This window comes from Gorilla gorilla, chromosome 13 (assembly GCF_029281585.2).
Source record: "Gorilla gorilla gorilla isolate KB3781 chromosome 13, NHGRI_mGorGor1-v2.1_pri, whole genome shotgun sequence".
Lineage (NCBI taxonomy): Eukaryota > Metazoa > Chordata > Mammalia > Primates > Hominidae > Gorilla > Gorilla gorilla.
The window spans coordinates 129,905,466-129,926,979 of record NC_073237.2 but is presented as its reverse complement, the minus strand read 5'-3'; the positions used below and the strand labels follow the sequence as shown (position 1 = coordinate 129,926,979).

At 59.5% G+C, this 21,514-nt stretch overlaps 1 protein-coding gene across 4 annotated transcripts in view; it reads right to left on the bottom strand.

The window, feature by feature from the left end:
- The window catches only part of ADAMTSL2 (ADAMTS like 2), a 40,005-nt gene extending 23,677 nt beyond the window's left edge, over positions 1-16,328 (bottom strand). Inside the window, exons 1-9 of one of the 4 annotated variants that reach the window (XM_055351459.2) lie at positions 16,036-16,328; positions 14,152-14,391; positions 13,407-13,549; positions 12,532-12,607; positions 11,100-11,202; positions 10,236-10,381; positions 9,978-10,101; positions 6,430-6,510; positions 3,819-3,994 (exon numbers count right to left, since the gene is read on the bottom strand). In XM_055351459.2, coding sequence (XP_055207434.1) covers positions 3,819-3,994; positions 6,430-6,510; positions 9,978-10,101; positions 10,236-10,381; positions 11,100-11,202; positions 12,532-12,607; positions 13,407-13,549; positions 14,152-14,391; positions 16,036-16,212 — 1,266 coding nt within the window. In that variant the 5' untranslated portion in view covers positions 16,213-16,328. The remainder of the gene's footprint in view (positions 1-3,818; positions 3,995-6,429; positions 6,511-9,977; positions 10,102-10,235; positions 10,382-11,099; positions 11,203-12,531; positions 12,608-13,406; positions 13,550-14,151; positions 14,392-16,035) is intronic. The other 3 variants (XM_055351461.2, XM_055351460.2, XM_055351462.2) reach the window with 3 other exon arrangements.
- Between the last annotated feature and the right edge of the window lie 5,186 nt (positions 16,329-21,514).

Genomic DNA, 21,514 nt, shown 5'->3' with positions numbered 1-21,514 from the left:
ATCCAAGACTCTTGTACCCACACATCCCCTTTCCAGCTCGCAGCTATGGCTGTGTGGTGGTGGGCCCTTATGATGAAGGGAGAGCAGAGAAAAATGGCCAAACTTGATTCAGAGATGGGTCGGCATGCCCTGAGGGTGCAAGCTGAAAGTTGGATCTACTTCACTAAAGCCCCATCCAGGACTGGCCTGGAAAAAGAGCAGTGAAGGAAAATCTTCCCCATGGGCTTCAGGCAGTGCATGTGATGTAAGCATTGGTGTGATGGGAGGCAGGGCAGCCCGAGATGAGAGTATGAACTGAATCACGGGTGGTGGCAAGTGGCTTGGCTGGCTGGTCAGGAGCCTGGGTGGGAAAGATCAGAAGGTTGGGGACCAGGAGGTCTGGAGGAGGTACCTGTGGCTGGATCTAGGGAGTAGGCATAAAGGATGGAGGTCTTCCTTTCATTTGTTCATTTGTACCAGGAAGTGTCACCATGCAAGAGGCACTAAACACGCCAGTAGAAGACAGAATGGCCTTGCCACTGGACACAGGCTAGTCACTGGCATCTTCACCCCACTGCAGGCACAACGGGTGAATGAATCAGCGTGGAGGAAGGGATGGAAGCTACGTGTGGCCCCAGCACACGGCTTCTCACTCACCACAGCCACCAGAGCTCCTTCCACTCCTGAACGTCCAGTCTCTGGCCTCAACACTAAGCCTCTAAAGTACCACCTCTAAAGGCCACTCAGCTACTGGGTGACAAGCTGATCACATCAGACCCCTTCCATCCTGGAAGGGGAAGTGCTGAATCTGGTCCTAAATAAAAGTTGCCTTTCCTGCCCAAAGAAGCTCAGCCACAGCCCCAACACCCAAAGGCTCACAGAGTATTTGATTGACCGGGACAGGGTACCGAGAACATGGCATTAAACAAAGGGACCCGCTTTATAGCAGAGGACGTGCCACAATGGGCGCATGACTGTGAGATCCACTGGGCCTGCCGTATCCTGCAACACCCAGAAATGCCAGCCTGATGGAGCAATGGAGGGGGGAGCCACAGTGCCAGCTGAAAGGCAGCACGCCCGTGAGGATGGGGCATCTCCCATGAGGCACCACCCACATAAATCAAAGGATTTTCCTTCACTGCCGTTTTTCCAGGCCAGCCCTGGATGGGGCTTTAGTGAAGTAGATCTTACTTCCAGCTTGCACCCTCAGGGCAAGCCGACCCATCTCTAAATCAAGTTTGGCCATTTTTCTCTGCTCTTAAGGGCACCCCCACACAGCCATAGCTGTGAGCTAGAAAGCGGATGTGGGTGCAAGGGTCTTGGATGGGGGAGCTTGGGTCCCTTGCTGACACAGCTGTCTCATACCCTCTGGCCCTGTGCCTAGTCCTGGTGCTGTGTGCCCAGCACATAGAAGACATGGGTCTGGGATGCCAGAGGGGCAGTAGCAGTAGCGATCATTCCCAGCCACCACTTGGGGACTGTGTGTTCCCCATCCCTGCAGCTCTGGGGTCTGTGGTCTGGGGACCTTGGTTTGCACATGGGGAACGTTTCCACCCAAAGACGAAGCAACAGTTTCATTACACTTTAGGCTGCGGCCACACACGGTCTGTTTGGGCGTTTTGTGCCAAGAGACCAGCAGCATGGAAACGAGTGGCCGTCCTGGCTGGGTGATTGAACTTGATCATCAAGAGCAGACAGGCCAAGGCAGGTGGCTCACGCCTATAATCCAAGCACTGTGAGAGGCTGAGGCAGGAGGGTTACCTGAGGCCTAGAGTTCGAGACCAGCCTGGACAACATAGCAAGACCCTCTCTCTACTTAAAAAAAAAAAAAAAAAAGAGTAGGAAAGGCGTTGTTTGACCCTGGGGCCAAAGAATCTATGTGGCACCTGCTGATTCCCTGGGCATCTCTTGGTATCCCCCTGCCCCTTGTGATGATAACTGGACAAAGGCAGCAGCCTCAGGTTGAGACGGTCATGGAGACCAGGGTCACCTCACCAGGTAGCCACCTGGCCCTGCTGAGGTGCTAAGCCAGGCTAAGGGGAAATAGAGGGCGTCGCAGAAGAAGGAAACTGTGAGTGTCAGTTGTAGCCCCTACACCAGCTGCAGTTCACCCCACTAAACTTCCTCCTGTAAGGCTCCCTGAGAAAGAAACCAATGCAATTCTAGAGGGGCTGTTCCCTGCCAAGGCAGACTCGTGCAAAGCGCATGGGTCCAAGCTGTGCCGGGGGTGGACCACGGACCCCACCCTTCGGTGAACTGCCTGGGGTGGGCGTGCAACAGTTCACAGCTGTGCCCCACCCCAGGAATTTCCCTCAGCCAGGGGGAGCTGTCTCTCCCCAGGTCATGCCCCCCACAAGGGGCAACTACACCTGGCAGTATGCGATGCCCTCCTGCCCCAACTTGAGATAATGCGACCCCCAGGGGGCTGGCCGAAGCCCGTTGAAACTGCATCACAGCTCAGCTGCCCCCTCTGTCTAGTCCCATGCCCTCCTGCCCACACCAGTGTTCCCGAGACCGCTCCTGACACTGCCCCCCAAGCCCTCTTGTACACAAACCCCCACCTCAGAGTCTATTTTCTGGGGACCCTGACCTACAAAACAGCCCCTGCCTCCAGGAGGCAAAGCCAGGTGGTCAATCCACCTCCAGACACAGCTCCAGGCAGGACCAGGTAAGCATAGACACAGAGATGCGTGGCCCCCATTTGATTCCGGGGTCACCAGGCAAGCTCTTCAGCCAAAAAGCAGTGTGGGGAGATGGAAAAGCACCCCCAGTTAGAGACCCCTCCAGCACAGCAGCTAAACAAAGAACAGGCTCTGGCACCAGGCAGGCCTGGGTTCAAAGCCCAGTCGTGCCACTCACAATTCCATGACTGCAAGTCACTCGCTCTGTGCCCACATTTCATGACCTGCAACGTGAGGCAATGAAACCCACTACAGTGAGATCTGGAAACCAAAACAGCCTAGGTCGTGGGGTGGCTCCATCCCTGCTGTATTCCCTCAGCCTCCAGGAAAGCCAGCAGGCCTTGACGGGCACCACAACTGCCCATCTTGATGTCACCTGACTTCAGTGACATGACAAGTCCTTTACATATTTTCGGTGCTGAGGCACCAAGCCACCAGAGGCTCCATTTCCAGACGCTAGCCATAGAAGAACTTGTGGCAAGCCGGGCATAACAGGCCCACGCTCTCTCCTGCCCACTGCTCGGGCCCTGAGCCCCACCCCAGAACCCCTGAGTATCCTGGGGAGGCCATGTCAGGGGAGGGGCAGGGGCCACGGGAACTACCTTGGGCCCTGGCACTAAGGACCCAGCACCATAGTGCCCGGGGAGGGGGTGGAGCATGAAGCTAGGTAGGGGCATAAACCCCTCCACCGTGGGGTAGGGAGGGGTCCAGCCTCAACCTTAATGCCCCGAGCTCCCTGTGGACTTCCCAAAGGGCAGGAAATGGGCCAGCACGGAACCCCCGCCGGTCCTCCAGGGAAGCTAGCCACAGTGAATGGATGGAGGAATGAATGATTTCAAGAAGTGGGTGAGAGAATGGGTGGTTGAGTGAGAAGTGAACAGGTAAATGAATTAATGAACTGATGAGTGAATGGGAGACTGTGAATGAACCAAAATCTGAGTGAATGAATGAATGGGGGAGGGAGTTAGTGAAAGAACAAGTGAATGAGTAACAGTGATTAAACGTGAAGCCCCAGCCCACGCAGAGTGGTGAGGCTGCCGGGTGCATGCGCACAGTGGCCCTGGGGGTGTCACGGGCTGGAAGACCCCGCCTGTGGCTGGATTCTGGGGAAGCAGTGCCCAGGGCCCCTGGGGCCCCCAAGGCCTGCGGCACACGTACCATGACATTCAGGCCCTGGTTGGTGGGCCCCTGTGCCACGATGTACTCGATTCCGGTCTCATAGACATCCATGGGCCGCCGGTACTTGACCACCGTGCCTGCGATGTTGAAGTTCTTGGGGCTGTCCACCTTGTAGTTGCCGTTGAAGAAGTAGTAGCCAGCTTCGTCTGCAAGAGCTGGAAGGGCAAAGCCGCCGGTCACAAAAGGCCAAACTGGTTGGGGGAGGAGCCAGCGTCACCAGCTCAGGGAACCACCACCAGCCCTGCCCTCCAGAACCCCGGCTCAAATGCCCCCGAGACAGGAAACTCCCATCATGGAGAGTCTGGCCAGTGAATGCGGAGGAGGGGCAAACGCACGTTCCTCTCAGCCTAAAATCAGCAATGAAGGACTGGTCTAGACATTGAACACGGCTGGCTGGGGACCCATTTGGTCCTGTTCTTGCGGCTGCCTATGAAGAAGCCGAGGGGCTGCAAGGTAATGAGGTCGCACCACAACCAAGGGACCCGGTCTGGAGCAAGAGAGTCTGTGGCCTGTGGAAGGCACACACGAGGCAGCAGGGGTCCTGGGTGCCCCTCCCGTCATCCACACAGAGTGACCCTGCAGCCCTGGCCTGGCTGGCATGGGTGTGCTGACCACCAGGCCTTTCCTGGGGATCGCCCTGAGCTGGCCAGCTCCAATCTCTCCACGGGAGCAGAGACTTCCTGCTGCCCTTGCAGGCAGGGCCATGCTGACCCTTCACCCAGTCAACCTGTGCACCCAGGCCTGGCCGAGGTGCTCAATCAGGCCAGGGCAGCCTGGTGCAATCTCAGTCGCCCTCTTCCTGGGGCCGGGTGGGTGGGCACTCCCAGGGCCTGACTCCAGCCTGATGGAAGCTCAGGATGGAAACAAATGGTCCATGAAGCCCTGCAGCCCCCACTCCCCACCACCCCTGCAGACTGGAACAACTGCCCAGAGCTGGTGGGGTTTCAGGGGGAACTGATCCTCCCTGGGGCCATGGAGAGTGAGAAGAGGTAGGGGGCCTCCAGGGCTGGGGACGCAGGGAGGAGGCCGACTCGGCGCTCGGGACACTGTGTCTTCCAAAGGGTGTCCTTAAAGCCAGTTCCAGGAACTGGCCAGTGGGAGAAGAGGAGTTCGGCTTCCAAATTCCTGATGCAATATGAACAGAGGAGCCGGGGCAATTAATTTATTATCAGACAGACGCAACAAGCAGGACATGTCTGCTTGAAAAACCCCCTTCACGTAGAAAAGTCAGAAGATAACGCAAATTAGAGTCCAAGTTCTGCGAGGGGGAGTGTGCTGGGGCCTGGTTGTCTCGGCCTTGTTTCCAGGTATATGCACAGGGTTAAATCCGAGGCTCTCGTCCAAAACCTGTTTCCTGACAGTAACGACCTTCCTTCCTGCGGCTTTCCCAGTGCTCCGAGCCCACCCTTGGTATTTCTACGCGTCTGTTTCAAGAGCAAGAGCTTTGCAGCCAGCTCAGAGAATGTGGAGTTTCCTGGCCTCTCCACTCTCCCAGCAAGCAAGCGACAAAGCAACTGGCCTGGCGAGAGGCCCGGCTCCCCGCTCGGGCCAGGGAGCAGCCCCCAGGGCGCTGGGTGGTGGAGCCAGCATCTGCAGCACAGACCTGCTGGGGCAGGGGCACTCGGACCCCAGGGCACATACGGAGGGCTGGCCCTTAGGCTCTGGAGAGGGAACAGGAGAACCCAAGGTGGGTCCCAGCCTGAAGACCTTCAGCAAAGCCTCCTCTTCCAGCACCCCCTTAGGAGATGGGCTTCACCCCACCAGTTCTGGCTCTCAAGAAGAGTGGGAGGCAGTGGGGGGAGTAAACCCAGGTAGTGTCAGGTTTGGGGCTGCACCTGTGTCCAAGAACAGCATCCCTATACCCAAGCCCGCCCCATGAAGGGAAGGGCCGAGCACAGAGCAGCTCACAGGTGTCAGCACCTGCCCACTGTGGCCCAAGGGGTGCAGACAAGGCACATTGCTTGGCCAATACTCCATCTCCCCAGAGGGCTCTTCCAAAATTTGCCACCAAGGCTCCCTACACTCAAAATCTGCCACCAAGATGGGGCCTCACCACTCTGTCCATCATGGAAACAACTCCAGAATACTCAGGTTAGAGGACTCCCCTCCTACAGCCCAGCCTCCCAGTGGAGACTGACTAATGGCAAGAACATCAGCATGAGGCCCCCAGACCTGAGTCGGAATCCTACCTCTGCACCGACTTCCTCTCAGTGCTACCTTGACCTTGTCACCTCCTGAGACTCACTCCTCGAACCCCACAGGGATCTCATCTGCAGCGGCCCCCAGCTTCTGCCTGTGCCAGGCTCTCGAGTGACAGGGAGCTCACCACCCAACATCACCACCCTCCCATTGTCCAGCAGCTCTGAGTTCAAGGTCCTGCCACGCACAGGGGTAAAGCTGGCTCCCCTATAAGCACCCCAGCCACACCCACACAGCTGGCTCAAGTTCTGGCTCCTGCAGCCATGCCCACAGCACTGGTCCATCCCTGTCCTGGAGGAAGGGGTCCAGAGTCAAGTGCCCCTTCTCTGCCACACACAACGCTCCACAACCAAAAGCTCAGTGAGGCAGCTGCCAGACACTGCGTACCCACCTAGCACGTCAGCAGACTTCTTCCTCTCTACAATCTGGATGTCTCGGGCGCCAGCCGGGATGTGGGTCACCAGAGAGTAACCTGGAGGCAAACGGATGACAGTGAGCCCCTCTTGATTGGAAAGGCAGCCTTGGGTGGCACTCGCCCACTCCACAGCTATTGGAGGGTGAGTGGTGGCTGTCTAAGGGCTGGCCCAACCCCCACACCCGCTTGTGTAGCTCAGCTCAGCCCCGTCCTATTGCAGAGGCTGACCCACCAAGCTGGGCACCTGCCCAGGCTCACCCCTTCCTACCAAGGCCATAGGAGGGCTCATCCGTGCTTGCCCCAGCCCCTCCCGAGGGACAGCGAGGGCCACAGGGACATGGAGCACACTGGGAGTTCAGTCCGGCTCTGCCATGTGTCACCCAGGAGACCCTGGGCAGCCGATGAAGCCCCAGCTCCCTGCGTGCATTGTCACTGCCATTTTAAAATCCTGTCTTGTGACAACAACACGTTGACTTTCAAGGCTCGCTACACTCAAAGACGTGGGTGAGAAAGGACAAGGAGAGCTGCAAATAGAATCTCCAACTAAGCCTACGCCCTTCCTAAGCGCCAGGCCCCAGGCTGAGATCCAGATCGGGCAATATCAGCCAGCTCAGAGCCTGTCTTCAAGGCCCCCAGGCCCGTGCGGAGGCAGCCATGCAGTCCTCCCAGCTAGAAAGAAACCAAGGGTCTGGAGGGGAGGTGCTCAGAGAAGGAGAGGCGTTGCTGGCAGGTGGCTGAGAGAGGAGCCTGGGGAGAAGGAGAGATTTTAATATGCCCTGGGACAGGAAAGAAGGGGCTCTCCAGGTCAGACGTTTCCTGGGGCTTGATGCTTGTCTCACCGGATCCCTCCGGGAAGGGAGGATTCCGCGTGCGTCTCCCTGCTGGGGTGAGTGTCTCCTGCAGGCCGGTACCCGCCTGCCATCCCTCCCCTAACACCATCACACCTACAGGTCCCTGGAGATCCTGAACTGTCCCTCACGGACAGCCGTGCTCTGGAAAATGTTTAACAGTAGGCTCTTTGGAGACACGGGGGAACAGGAGCCCTGACTTGTAGCATTGGCCAATTTCCGTGGTGTAAACACCCCTGCTGTGGCCAATTTCAAGCCACTGTAATAGGGCAGCTTAACTTCAAAATGCATTTTAAAACATTTTTCCCCTTCTTTGGGTTTCAAGACATAAGCTTGAAGCAAGCGACTGAAGCTATGTTTGTTTGCACTACCAACCTGATATCACTGGGTGTGGCATTGGGAAGAGAGGCTGCAGCACACCCGTATATGGTGTTTTTGCCACACAGATAAAATAGTTATACACTTTGGGAGGCCGAGGCGGGCGGATCACCTGAGGTCAGGAGTTCGAGACCAGCCTGGCCAACATGGTGAAACACTGTCTCTACTAAAAATGCAAAAAAAAATTAGCTGGGCATGGCGGTGGGAGCCTGTAATCCCCGCTACTTGAGAGGCTGAGGCAGGAGAATCGCTGGAACCCAGAAGGCGGAGGTTGCAGAAAGCCGAGATCGCATCATTGCACTCCAGCCTGGGCAACAAGAACAAAACTCCGTCTCAAAAAAAAAAAATAGTTATAGACATCAAAGGATTAGAAAATGGTGACTTTGTTTTAAATATAATGTATTTAAATACAGACTGTTATACTTTAATTTTCAAATTAGCAAGCAGCTCACAAGATTCTTGAGCATTTAATACCCCAGCCCATCCCACAGCCCCCAGTGTGGTTACCAAGCACAGTTCGTCCGGGGAAAGAGTGTGGCTCAGCTGGGAGGATCACAGGCCAAGAGCAGGCTGCCTGGGTTCAGGCCCCGTTCTGCCTCTTGTGGCTGTGTGACCTTGGATGAGTTATTTAGCCTCTCTTTGACTGTTTCTGTATATTTCAGCAACAGTAATAGTGCCAGACTTGTAGAGCTGTTGCCAGGCGTGAATGAGTTACCTTGTGAGTATGCAGAAGAATGAGGGGTGCTGTTTGCACGTCAGCCCCTGGGCCCCAGGCTGAGTTCCACAAGGACATGAGCCCTATCTCCCAGGCCTCACTGTGTGCACAGTGCCTGGCACACACTACGTGCCCTACAAGACACATGCTGCCCCAATGCCCACTCTCCCTCTGCATGCCCTGGGTCCAGCAGGAGGCCATGTGAGCAGGTTTGTGGGAGGAAGGGAGGAAAATCAGACACCTTAGTGCCTCTTATAGCGAGGCCTCCAAAGAAAGGGCCTCTGCCCACCTCACCCTGCTGGACACCCAGCCCACATTATTCACATCCCTGCCTGTCCCTTGTCAGTCCGGCATGCCCGTCCGTAGGTCCCATGTCCAAGCCCCACCCTCTCCAGTGCCCTCCCACTTGCACCTCCTGGAGCCAACACTCACGCCGCAGTTAGCCCTCAGTGGCAGGCTGAGGTCATTCTCTCGACCTTCAAGACACGGTCGGGTCCTCCGTGGCCCTAATAGGCCTGGTTCTAGTCCAGAGTCAACTGGCCTCATTGGGACCTTGACAGACTATTCCCACTCTGGGTCTTGGTTTCCCCATCTGCTAAGTGGGTCTGAAGCTGCCCTGCTTTCCCAGGTCTGGAGGTTGCAATAACCTAGTTCCATTCCTCAAGCATTTCTTCAGAACCAAAAGTGTGTTCAATCTAATGCCAAGCATTACAAGTGACATCCCTCCAAAAGTAGAAAGTCCTGTCCCATGCACAGACGCCCACCCCCGATGAGGGCTGGGACAGAGCTGGACACAAACATCGGGCCAAATGCCCGCAGCTTAGGAAGGGGACAGCTGCTGCCCAAGGGAAGGAAGGGTTCTGGGCTGGGTCAGCCTGGAGCCGACAGGGAGCCTCTGAAACTCAGGCCCCAGAATCCAGCGTGCCAGAGTCAAACCTCATATCTGCAGAGAGAATGGGTCTCGGGCCTTAGTTTCTCCCTTTTTAAAGTGTGGTGTTAGCCGGGTATGGTGGCTCATGCCTATAACCCCAACACTTTGGGAGATGGAGGCGGGTGGATCGCTCGAGGTCAGGAGTTTGAAACCAGCCTGGCCAACATAGTGAAACCCCATCTCCACTAAAAATAGAAAAATTAGCCAGGCTTGGTGGCACATGCCTGTAGTCCCAGCTCCTCGGGAGGCTGAGGAACGAGAATTGCTCAAACCTGGGAGGCAGAGGTTGCAGTGAGCCCAGATCGAGCCACTGCACTCCAGCCTGGGCAACAGAGCAAGACTCTGTCTCAAAAAAAAAAAAAGTGTGTTGTTAACACCTCCCTGCAGGCTGTCTCAAAGGGCAAATGTGACCCCCAAGCCAAGTGTCCACTGGTACCCAGTAGGTCCTCAACAAAGGGTTGCCCATTCTTGCAAGCCAACGGAGGCCTACAATCACCGGGCCAGCTCGCCCGGGCTGGGATTCTGAATCAGGTGCCCCTAGAGGGGAAGAACTTGCCCAGTGGTACCCAGGAGGCTGCAGACAGGAGCACACTCAGGACCCCCGATTCCCAGACTCTGCTGTGCTTGGACTCCAGGGCGCGCTGTGGCTTACCAAGGTGGGCATTCCCCTTGCGATAGTTGCCCGTCACGTGGGTGCAGCTGCTACCGTCCCCCTGGCAGACGCCACACTTGTCCAGTGTGTGGGTGGAGAAAAGCACCCCGTCACAGCCGATGGGCTGCAGGAAGGGAGAGGGAGAGGGCTGCTGGGAGGGCGCTGTGGCCAGGCCCTGGGGCCGCCACTGCCTCCCACAGGCGGGTGGGCAGTCAGCACAGTGAGACCGGCGGTACTTTTGCTACAACGTTTAACAACCTCACATTTTCCAGACACGCAAACCCCTCGCAGGTCAGTGAGCTTGCAGGATGTGCCGTCGCGGGCGGGGACCATGAGCTGCCGCTGGCCGTCCACGGTGGTGCAGTGCAGGTCACACGGTTTGCTGGAGATGTGGACATAGTCATCTGGTGGAGGGAGACAAAGACAGAAGGTTTCAGCGGGGCAGGAAACGCGGATTCAGAGGACTTCCCTTTTCCTCCCTCTGAGACAGCTCCCATTGCATAGATGGGGAAACTCAGGCCTGGAGAATAGAAGGAACCTGTCCAGGTCTCAGTGGCAGAAACTGATGGGTCGTCTGGCTCAGCCCACAACCCGTGAGTTCCAGCTTCTACCTCCTCGTGAGTGGGGAGCAGCGCCTGAGACCCATACTGGGGTTCCCCCTCTGCAGGAGGTCTGAGCCATCTCGACACCCCTGTGCTGCTGGCCCTGGGCACCCCAGCCCTGGCCCTTCGGGTGAGCAGGAGAAAGATGAAGCATTTACACTGTTGCCTGAACTACTTGCTTTCCATGGGACCGTGTGGGCAGTCTCCGTTTGGGATCGTCTAGGCTGGTTCCTGTCTGTGCCCAGAAGCCAGTAAGTGAGCAAGTCACCACTGCCCTCAGAGGTCAGGCCTGCAGGGAACTCAGTCCCATAATCTGTCCTGTGTTGATGTCATGGGTCATGGGGGAGGGGACAGACCCCTGGGCCAGGGCTCAGGAGACCCAGGTTCATTCCCGGCTCTTCGTCTGACCACCTCCATTTCCCCACCTGCCCACCCGTCGAGTTTGGTCCCAGGTGCCGGAAGGGCTATCCCCAAAGCTCAGTCAGCTCCCTGCAAGGTGGGTCCCCAGGGCGGCAGGTACCCGGGTACAGAGGCTTCCACTGGTGCGTCCGCCCGTTGTACACGTGGGAGTTGAAGGAGACGCACTGCTCCTCGCGGAAGCTCCTCCCGTCCGGCGGACACTCCTGGGAAGCAAAGGGACAGGGAGGCTCCAGGAGGAACTCGGCCCGACAAAGGCACTTTTGTCCAGGCTAAGCAGGAAGTGGCTGCAGCCGGGACAGCAGTGCGGGGGCCATGGCCCATGGGGTGGCCTCTCGGGCTCCTGCGTGCTCCCACGTGCTCTCAGGAGGGAGCAAGGACTCAGGGAAGGGCAGCTCCGCCCCCCACGCTAGCCCTCCGCCTACTCTAGACACAACCCTCCCAGTCCCCACCACGCCTTCTCCCAGCCTTGCTGTGGAGGGGACATGACCCTAGGATGGCTGGCAAGGGTGCTCCCCTCGCCCGCGTCCTCAGCAGGCCCTGACTGTGTGTCTACAGTGACGGAACAGGGCCTGGCACACGGTCCGTGGCCATGCACACTGCGTGAATCAGGAAGATCGTGGTCCTGACTCCATAAAGAGGAACCCAGCGTGCAGACAAGAGACTCATCCTCGGAGGGGACCCAGCTTAGTCGTGCCGGGGCCAGAGCTCAAACCTGGGTCCCTCTCATGCTGGAGCTCATAAATGCCCCTCCCCCAACCCTGGCTGCACTGCCCTAGGAGGGCAGCTGACCAGGTGACGCCAACACAGAAGCGGTGGCCACCTGCCTCCCTCCAGCCCCTCACTCCCTGCATGTGCGCACACACCCCCTGAGACGCACAGACACAGAGACCCCCAGCTGCTCTGCCTTCCCTGCCCAGGCAAGCCACACAAGCCAGCCTGGGAGGCCCAGATCCCAGCTCGGCGTGCCCCAGCCTCACACCCTGCAGTCCTTGGAAAGGTGTTCAGGTTCCAACTGCCCAGGGCCCCACTGAGAGCTGCCTGGTCAGAGTCAGAACCTCCTCTCCAGCCTCGGCTACCCAAGGAAGCTGATGGGGGCTGGAGCAGAAGGGCTCCGAGAGCAACCCAGGGAACTGTTTTATGGGGTGGGGGGTACTGTTTCATGGGACGGGGAAGCCTGGCAACTGCTGGGTCTCTGTGAGCACCAGGTGCACGAATGTTGTGAGTAAAGGGGAGCTGCGACCAGAGACCCCAAGCCTTGAGGCTGCACTTGAAGTTCCAGGAGCAGAGTGAGTCCGCCCGTCCCAGCATTGCTGAGCACATGTGGGCACAGGGACAGTGGTCTGGACAGTGGATGGCTCCGTCCTAGCCCAGGGCCCCCCGCAGCCTTCTCAACCCTGCTCCTGGGCTCTCCTTGAAGAGCAGGCCCAGAACAGTATGCCCAGAATGCCCAGGAGCCACCTGGAAGACCCCCTGAAAACTGCATGATGACAAGGAGAGCAGGCCATGGTGCCCCTGCCCGGGCCAGGCCTCACCTGCACTCTGCAGAGCTGGTACCGCTTGGACGTGCCCGTGCAAGTCCTGTTCCCGGGGCCCGGGACAAACTTCCTCCTGGCAGAAAGATGCAGGCTCGGAGTGAGGGCTGCAGAGGAGTTTCAGGAATGTCGCCTGGGCTGGCCCCACGGCCACTGGGATCCAGAATCTCCCGATTCCCGTGACCCAGAGGGCTCCTTCCTCCCTACTCAACTCCCACCCCATACGCACACCAGAGCCGAGGGGGAATGAGATTTGATTCACTTCTACATCAGCAGCACATAGCACAGGGGCTCAGTACACAGAATTGAAACAACCACATGGGTTGTGTGCCAGGCCTGTGCCCAGGTGCACACACGTGTGTTCTCAGAAGCATGAGGTGAGACCAGCACGCTCTCCATGCCATGGATGAGAAAACTGATGCTCAGAGAGGTTAAGTGACTTGCCCAAGGTCACACAGTGAGGGAGTAGCACAGGCTAGATAGGAGCCAGGTCCATCTGGCAGCAGAGGCTTTCCTGCCAGTCCTCTGCTTCTCCCGGGGCTCCCTGGCATATTCTAAAGACCCTCACTCAGGTCTTCAGAAGAGAAGGCAGGGTGGTTCTCCGCCTCCAGGACAGACCTCTAGAAATGGCTCCTGCCCTCTCATGAAAGGGCTTTCCTGGTGCCCTGAAGCATGAAGGACCCCAGGGCACCAGTGCTGGGGCCCATCCATAGCCGCGTCCAGCAGAGGCTGATGGGGGAACTCGGCCTGTGCTGCCCCCAACCCGAGAGCCCTCCCAGGGGGAGAAGCCACCAGGCTGAAGAGCCAACCGCCCTCTCCTGCCCGCTACCCTGCCCTCATGCCATCCCCTCAGGGCCACGTGCCCAACCTCGCACCTCTGCTGCAGGCAGTGCCGCTCCTGGGATGTCACCCCACCCCCGCAACTGCGGGAACACGCCGTCCACTTGGTCCACTCCCCCCACCAGAAGGCCGTGGCGTCGGTGCCCCCCTCCAGGCTATTGGATGTTGGGCTGTTGTCCTGGGTGAGAGGGACCCCCAGATGGTAGAGGGCTCAAGTGCCCAGCAGGACCAGCCTGCCCCCACCCCATGCCCGAGGGTATCACCGTCAGCAGGACCAGAAGACACAGCCCCCTGGCTGGGCCCCCTTGCAGGGTCACTCAGCAGCTTGGGTTCAGATCTCCTGTGTGGCGTTGGGGGGAACTCCCAAGGAACCGTGGGCCATGGGTCCTCCTTGACCTTAAGGTCCAGGATGGCCTGGGGGCTTGGCAAGCTCCTGGGGCCGCATCTAACTGTCCTCACTTTCCCCGGAGCAGCTCAGGGCCCAACTGCGTTCTGCAGGACACAGCCTACCCTGGCCGTGCTGGGGCCTTCACTTGGAAGGGAAGCACTCAGCCCCCTCAGCCCTCTCCTGCCAAGTCGCCAGGGGGTCCACAGTAGCCAGGGCCCCAGTTCAGAGGCTGATCTGACTGGCTCTGGGAAGAAGTTTCTAGGAGCCAAGATGGGTTCTGGGACCTGGGGCACGTGCCCACACGGCTCCCTCCAAGCCAGTCCATCTGAGAGTGATCACAGCACCTGGGCAGGGGACTGGCATGGGCCCTCAGACCACAACACCCCACTCACCGTGGACCCGGTTGACACTGTGTCCCCAGCCACAACTGCCAGAACCAGCAGGAACCAGGCCCAGCAGGAACATTGCCATCTGCCATCCATCCTAGGAAGCAAGGCCACTGTCACCACCAGGCCAGCTCCGCTCCTCTTCCAGATGACCAGGGTACGCTTTGGGAAGAGCCCTCGGGGCCCAGCCAGTGCCCAGGCCTCAAGGTTATCTGGGACTAGTTGGTCGTGGTTGCCTGGCGGACCCTGTTGGGAAGGATGAACCCCACGCCCCAGTCTAGGCTTAGCAAGAAGGAGCTTGGTGAACGATTAGTAATGCCTGCTGCAGGCAAGACACCCAGCGGCGGTGTGCGTGCTAAGCCTGTGCCACCCTTGATCCAAGGGCATGCAGGGAAGCATGCCATGCTTTGCCTCCAAGTCCTCGAGCCCCCTAGAGAAGGGCTGTGGAGACAGCCAGCCTCGGCTGAGGGGGCTGGGGACCCAGGCGGGGGGAAAGGCTCTGGTTCGAAGGGGTGGGCCTGGGCTCAGTCCAGCGCCTTGGCAGGAGCACCTTGGGATTTTGACTGGCTCAGCTCTTGCTGGCCTCGTAGGAGAATGGCCTCTGCCACTGGCTGCTGAGGGTCAGTGCATGGGGATGGGCTTGGCCAGGTCCCAGGGGAACGTGCAGCCCTGCCATAGATGAGCAGCTCCACAGTCAGCCTCCAGCAACAGCCGGCACTCAGGTGAGGCAGAACCCAGGTACCTATGCCGCCTCCCGATCCCCGGAGAGAAGATGGAATTGGGGGAGGGGGAGGGCAGGAGGAGGTGCAGTTTGTGTCAGCATGTCAGCAGTCCAGGGCCACATGGCTGACTTCCTCCCAACAGCCAGCACCCTTGGCTCAAAACACCTGCCAGGGGTCAAAGCAAGCCCATTGGAAGGGACTGTCCAGCCTCCAGGCCCTCAGCTCTCCCCACCCCTTCCTCAGCGTCAACCCTGCCCTGTGGAAGGGAAGAACAGAGATCCACCATGACCTCTGTCCAGGCCTTGCTCAGGTGCTGAGGGTCACTTGCCAGTGAGTTAGAGAAGGGATTTCAGAAAGCACGCAGCCTGCACTCATAACCTGGAGCCCAGAGAGGGGAGCCAACCTGCTCAAAGCCACACAGCAAGGTAGCACACTAGCAAACTCAGGGACTCGAACCCCACGCCTGGCCAATTCCAGGGGAAGAAGGCATGGAGGTCACCCCTCACCCCTGCCAGCCCAGAGGCCAACTCCGGCTCTGCCCCTCCCTCCTCAGCAGCCTCCATCCAACTTGAAGAGTTTCCTTGCAGGCCCCGCACCTGCAGATTTTCAGGGGCCACTCCAAGGACACCACTGCAGCCCGGACGACGCAGCAGTGCACCCTGGAGTGGGGAGCCTGAGTCTGACCTCCCCTGCCCCCGCCGCCTGCCCCCCACCTCCCTCCCCTGCAGACCTCCATCTGCACTCTCAGCCTCACACCCACAGGAGCCCCCTCCACTGTGCCATTGGCTAACGGGTGCCCCAGCCTCTGCCTGCCGGCTGAAGACAGGTGCCAGCCGGCCTCACACTTGCTTTTCATTAAGGCTTCCAGACACCACTGGCTTCTGGCCAGGCCTCGCTCACAGGGATCCATCCCTCCCTGGGGTCCAGAAGCAGCGGCTGGCGGCAGCAGAGAGGTCTGCCGTGCACACAGAGCTCCGGGCGCACAAGGCTAGGTGCTGAGAGGCCACCCTGCCCCGTGCTCTGCGGCCGGACCCCTCCCCACAAGCCTCCCCACGTTATGTAACGGCTCCAGAGGGCGCGGGGTGCTCCTACCCCCAGCCCCACTCTGAGCAGTGGGCTGGCCTGGTGGACGCTGCAACGTGAGGGGGACGGGGACGAGGTGGCCTACCTGGCTTCGGGTCAGCAGGTTGTCCTCCCAGAGAAAGGGGCGAGCGCTGCGGAGGGCAGACCGCGCCAGGTGCGCTGTGCGTGCGGGGGCGGCGTGAGTGCAGAGGCTGCGGCCCGGCCTCCCTCTCCCCTTCCCCTCCTCCCCCGCGCCGCCTCCCTCTCCCACTTCAAAGAGCATCCAAGAGAGGGGGTTCCCGGGAGGGGCGCAGCCCAGTGGCGGCTCTGCGCCGGCGGCCGCCTTTATAGCTGTCAGGCAGACGGGGAGGAACACTCACACTTCCCACCAGGCCGCTCCCCCGCCCGCGCCGGCCGGCCTGGCGCACACTTTAACCCGCTCTGCGCCTCTGGAGCCCGGCCAGGCCGGCCCAGCTGCCTGTTGGCTGCTGCCGGCGGCGGCGGCCCAGGAGCGGCGAGCAGGGAGGCCTTCTTCCCGGGTCCAGAACTGGGGGCCACATGTCGGGTGTCCAGACGGAGCAGCCGCTGGCCTGAGGTTACCGGGGAGGCTGGCGGTGGCAAAGCCCCAGCCCCGCCTGTCCGGCTTCTGCCTCCAGAGCGGGCCCTGTCCCTGGGGCTCCTGAGAATGGGGTCTGGGATGTATGAGATGTCGCGTCTGATGGCTCCGTTGTACGGAGGGAAAGGCTGAACTTCCGGGACGACCGTGCCCCAGGTCAGGAGCCTCAGAAAGCTCCCGAGATGCAGGGGCCTAAGCAGGTGGAGGGACGCAGGGAGACCCAGCGAGAATGAACCAAGGGCTCCAGGGAGGAGACAGATGTGCCCGTGGCCTGCTGACCAGATGGCTAGAGCAGCCAGGGCCAGGGCAGAGAGGCTCAGGGATTCTGCAGATGTCCAGCACCAACTTGGCAGCCCCTGGCAGGCCAGGCCTGGAGCTCAAGCCTCTGTTCCCGCTGAGTCAGGGCACAGAGGGGAGCGAGAGTGGGCGGAGCAGCAGAGCCCCCCTGGGAAACCCCCGGCGGGCCCCAGACTTTGTGAGGCTTTCCTAAAGCAAGGCTGGACACCTAGCCTCTGCACACCAGCTTCCCCAGAGCCCATCCTCGGCAAACAGAGGCACCTCCAAAAAGGGGAGGAGGAGGAGGCTGGGGCACCATTCCATCAGGTCATCTGTGTCTTTTCATCCATGCCCCTGCCTCCATGCAGCAGATGTCCTGGGCCCACAGCAGTGCCTGGAAGACACTTCTCCTTCCCTCTGTCCTCCCCGCTGGAAGAAACTTGTGAGTTCCTTCAGCTGCCTTCATGAGAAAGTTCTGCCCTGTGTCTGACCACCCACCAGAAAGGCTGGGAAGGAAAGCCACCAGTAATAGTAGTGAAAGCGATAATACCGTCTGCCCTCTGTCCAGCTTGTCCTACGGGCCCGGAGCTGTGAGGCCAGCATCCACCTTTATGATCTGCATTTCACAGGTGGAAGAACTGAGGTTCGGGGACCAAGTCACCTCTCCAGTAGGCAAGGCTGGGATGCCAGCGCTCCTGGGTGTCGGGTTCTCTTCTCTGCCGGGTTGTTTAAGTTCCTCTCCCCGAGACCCTCGGGCAGGCAAGTCTTATTCATCTCATTCTCCTGCTGGGGCAACTGGGATGCATGGTGGCTGCTCCTAGTCACAGGGCCACCTGCGGTGTGCAACCAGGACTAACCCTAACCCTAACCCTAACCCAGGCCCACACTGCCCCCTGGGGTCGCTGTGCTGAATCACAGACATGGTGGCACCTGTCACCCAGCACACACACACACAGGCACACACACCCAGTCCCTCTCACATGACCGGATTACACTCGCTCTGGGAGCCTCTGCCATCCCCTTCCTCTCTCTTCTGGTGACCGCCAGGCCTTGCACCCCTTGGCACAGTCCCCGAGCTCTCCTGGCGTTTGTGGCCTCACATCCAGCCAGCACCAGGGTGACTAACGCTTTCCCTTGGGAGGGACCCCACAGCCGACCAACACAAACACCCCCAGTGTCTTCTCTTGGCTCAGCAGGACGGCACAGGCTGCAGGCTGGCCACCTGGGAGACGGGTCTGTGGGGCCAGCCATCCCCTGGCTCTGTGACCTCCTGCAGGCGTGTGACCCTCCAGGCCCCAGCTCCCCTGGCCAGCCACACTTCCACACCACCCCCACCCCTTACCCCAGAGCCCGCAGACTTGAGGCCCGCAGGGAGCCATGACTGGCACGTAGCAGGTGCTCTGGCAGCTCCTGATGCCAGGGGCTCCTTACCCCTTAGGGAGTGCTGTTGAGGTGAGTCCCCCACTCTCCAGGATCCCTCTTCCGCCTGCAAATTCCCGGCCTCCCAGGGTCTCTCCCATGTAGGATGGTCTCAGCCCACACCCACCGGCACTTGTGGGGGTGTTGTAGCCATGTGGCCCTGGTGCTGGAGACACCACCTGCCTTTAGAAGGGGATTGTTGGCCAGGCGCAGTGGCTCATGCCTATAATCCCAGCAGTTTGAGAGGCTGAAGCAGGGGGATCGCATGAGGTCAGGAGTTTGAGACCAGCATGGCCAACATGGTGAAATCCTGTCTCTACTAAAAATACAAAAATTAGCTGGGCGTGGTGGCGGGCACCTGTAATCCCAGCTACTCGGAAGGCTGAGGCAGGAGAATCGCTTGAACCTGGGAGGTGGAGGTTGCAGTGAGCCGAGATCTCGCCGCTGCACTCCAGCCTGGGTGACAGAGTGAGATTCCGTCTCAAAAAGAAAAAGAGAGAGAAAAAAAAGAAGGGGATTTTCTCCGCCAGTGTTTTCCAGATATCTGAAGAGCTTAGAAACAGGACAGCAGGAATATGTGTGGGGGATGCCCGGGACGGTGGGGTTCCAGGGAAAACAAGGCGGGGATAGAGAAGCAGGCTTGAGGCAGAGGGGCTGGTGGGCCGTGGCTGACCACTTTGGAGGTTCCCTGGGGAGGGTGTTAGGCTGCCGCAGTGGGAGCAGGGCCTGTCCTCACAGCAAAGTGGCCACAGCAGGCTCAGGAGTTTAAGGACGTGGCCCGAGCTGTTGAGGTGGGTCCCCTCTCTGTCACCCAGAGGCCTAGCAGGCCTAGCAAATGTATGTGTATAGTGTGGTTCACCTAGCCGATAGGGCTGGCCGGCCACAGCCTCAAGAGTGGCCCACCAATACCACCTTCCCTGGCATCCTGCGGTTCTTCTCTGCTGCCAGCCCAGGACCCAGAACATCCTAGAAGCCTCCTGGGCAGACCCAGCCAGAGTTCTCACACCTGACTGGGACGGGGCCACCAAGGGACCATGTGGCCAGCTGGGAGGTGGCTGGCAGGCCCGGAAGAGGACCAGGACTCAGAAGGCAGCCCCAGGGAAAGAGCGAGGGGGCCTCAGCAACCCCAAGAGCCATCCCTGTCCCCGAGCTTCCTTCCTGGCCCAGGATAGAAGCCAGCTGTCCCTGAGGCCCCCCTGGGGCTGGACATATGGGAACAGCCTCCCCCGCCTTCCCTGGCTGGTCCCAGGTCCATGCACGACCACTGGCTGGCCAGGTCACTTCAGGCCACTTGTCCCTGACAGGCCGAGTTTCCTGGTCTGTTGCACAAGGTCAAGGTCCTTTTTTAGCCCCAGACATCTCACAGGCACACTCAAGAGACAACTGAGACAAAAGCAGAGGTGGGGGCTCCTGCTTCCCCTCTTCTCCCCAGCAGCCCTGAGGCCCCTTCTGGGCACCAGGACTCCTGGAAGCATCATCTGAAAGCTGGCGGACTGGAAGAACCCCAGCCCCCAGCAGCCCCTCGGGCTCTGCTCGCACACGACCATGACCTCCAGAGATGCCCCATGTCAGGGATATCTGCTGGGGGCAGGAGGACATCACCAAGCCAGTGAGCTGTTTCTTCCATGCCACCCACAGTGACCAGGGGCGGGCAGCCACTGGTGTCACAGCCAGGTGAAGCAGGAAACCCAGGACCTTGGATCCCGACACTCAGAAGGGCCCCGTCTCGGAGGCTTAGCGTTGAGGCTCCGCATAGGAAGCAGCAGCTCTTCCAATAGCACAGCAACAGCAGCCTCACGCGTGAGTGCCTGGAACCAGACTCTTGGGGTTCAAATCCTGACTCCGTCTCTCTCCAGCTGGGTGACTTTGGGCGAGGGCAGAAGCTTCTCTGTGCCTCAGCTTCCTCACCTGTAAAGTGGCGGTGATAAGGCACTCCCCATGCTGGACTCTTGTGAGGCTGAAATGAGTCCATGTGGGAGAAGGGCCTGGGATGGTGGTGGAGAAAGGAAGGGCTGCACGTGCTTTGCTCTGAGCCCAAAGGGTAGCCCGGGGCCAGTGTCTACTCTGCTATCATCCTCCATCATGACAATGCCACATCAGGTAACACTGCCACGCCCAGACAGAGAAGGAAGCTGAGGCCAAGGCTTCGACCCCTCCTGAGTCCAAGTGGACTTTCTCAGCCTGGCCAACTTTCTCAGATTGTCTCTCGAGTGTGCCTGTGAGATGTCTGGGGCTAGGATGGGGTGCCTGTCATTGGTCCAGGATGGGGTGCACCTGGGTCCCAGGAGAGCCCGGAGCAGCAGGACGTGCTCAGCCTCCCCACCAGGACCAGCAGCGGGACCCTCCCCAAAGGCCTCCACTGCTGTTCCTGGAGCCCAGGACCTTGCGAGCCCTGACTCAGCTTCTCCTTTCCCTGCAAGGGGCAAGAGAGCCAAGCCCAGGGATGTGGTGCCCAAGAGGGGCAAGTTTCCATGTAGAGAGGCAAGCTGGGGCAGACATGAGGCTGGGACCAACAGGGACGCAGGGCCTACAAAGGGGGCAGGAGCAGCCTTTGGTTCACTGAGAGGTGTGGGTCTGGGCTGGCCTGCTCTCCGTCCTCCCAGCACACACACAGGACTCCGATTCCCCTCTGGGAGTGCTCCCTGCCAACATCAACCCTGCTGTGGCTCAGCCCACGGGTGGAGAATGGACATCCCTGGGTGGTACACCTATGCCCCCGATCAGAGCCTGCCCTGAGGAGGGGACTGCAGCCCCCAGGGGTGACCAGCTGGTGCCGGACCACAGAACTTGGTTTCTCCTCCTCCTCTTCCTCCTTCTTTCTCAGCCAGGAGCACTGGCGTTTTCTGTTAGGCCAACGCTGAAAGCTCGAGTTGGGGGAGCTCATGTCTATGGCTAACAGAGACTGCTTAGGCCACTCCTGGTCTGAGACTCTAGGAGAAAGAGGCTCCTCTGTCTCCAGATCTGGAGCAGGGATAGGGACCCGAGCAGCCCTGGTGTGGCTGTGGCCTGGGGTCAGGCAGAGCCCTGCTGTCTGGGAGACAGCTCTGGGAGGAACCACAGCCAAGATGAAAGGCTTCCCAGCAAGCCTGCAAAAGCGTCTCCTGCCCACAAGAGCTCCCCGACAGTATCCCCGCCAGCTGCAACCCTGCCACAAGTCTCGTCCCCAAGGGCAGGCTGGGTCCCAGGAGCTGAATTCTCAGGTCCCCAGAAGAAACTGTGGGCTGGGGCTGCTGCTGACCCAGGTGTGGCTGTCCCCTCTCAGTCACACTCAGTG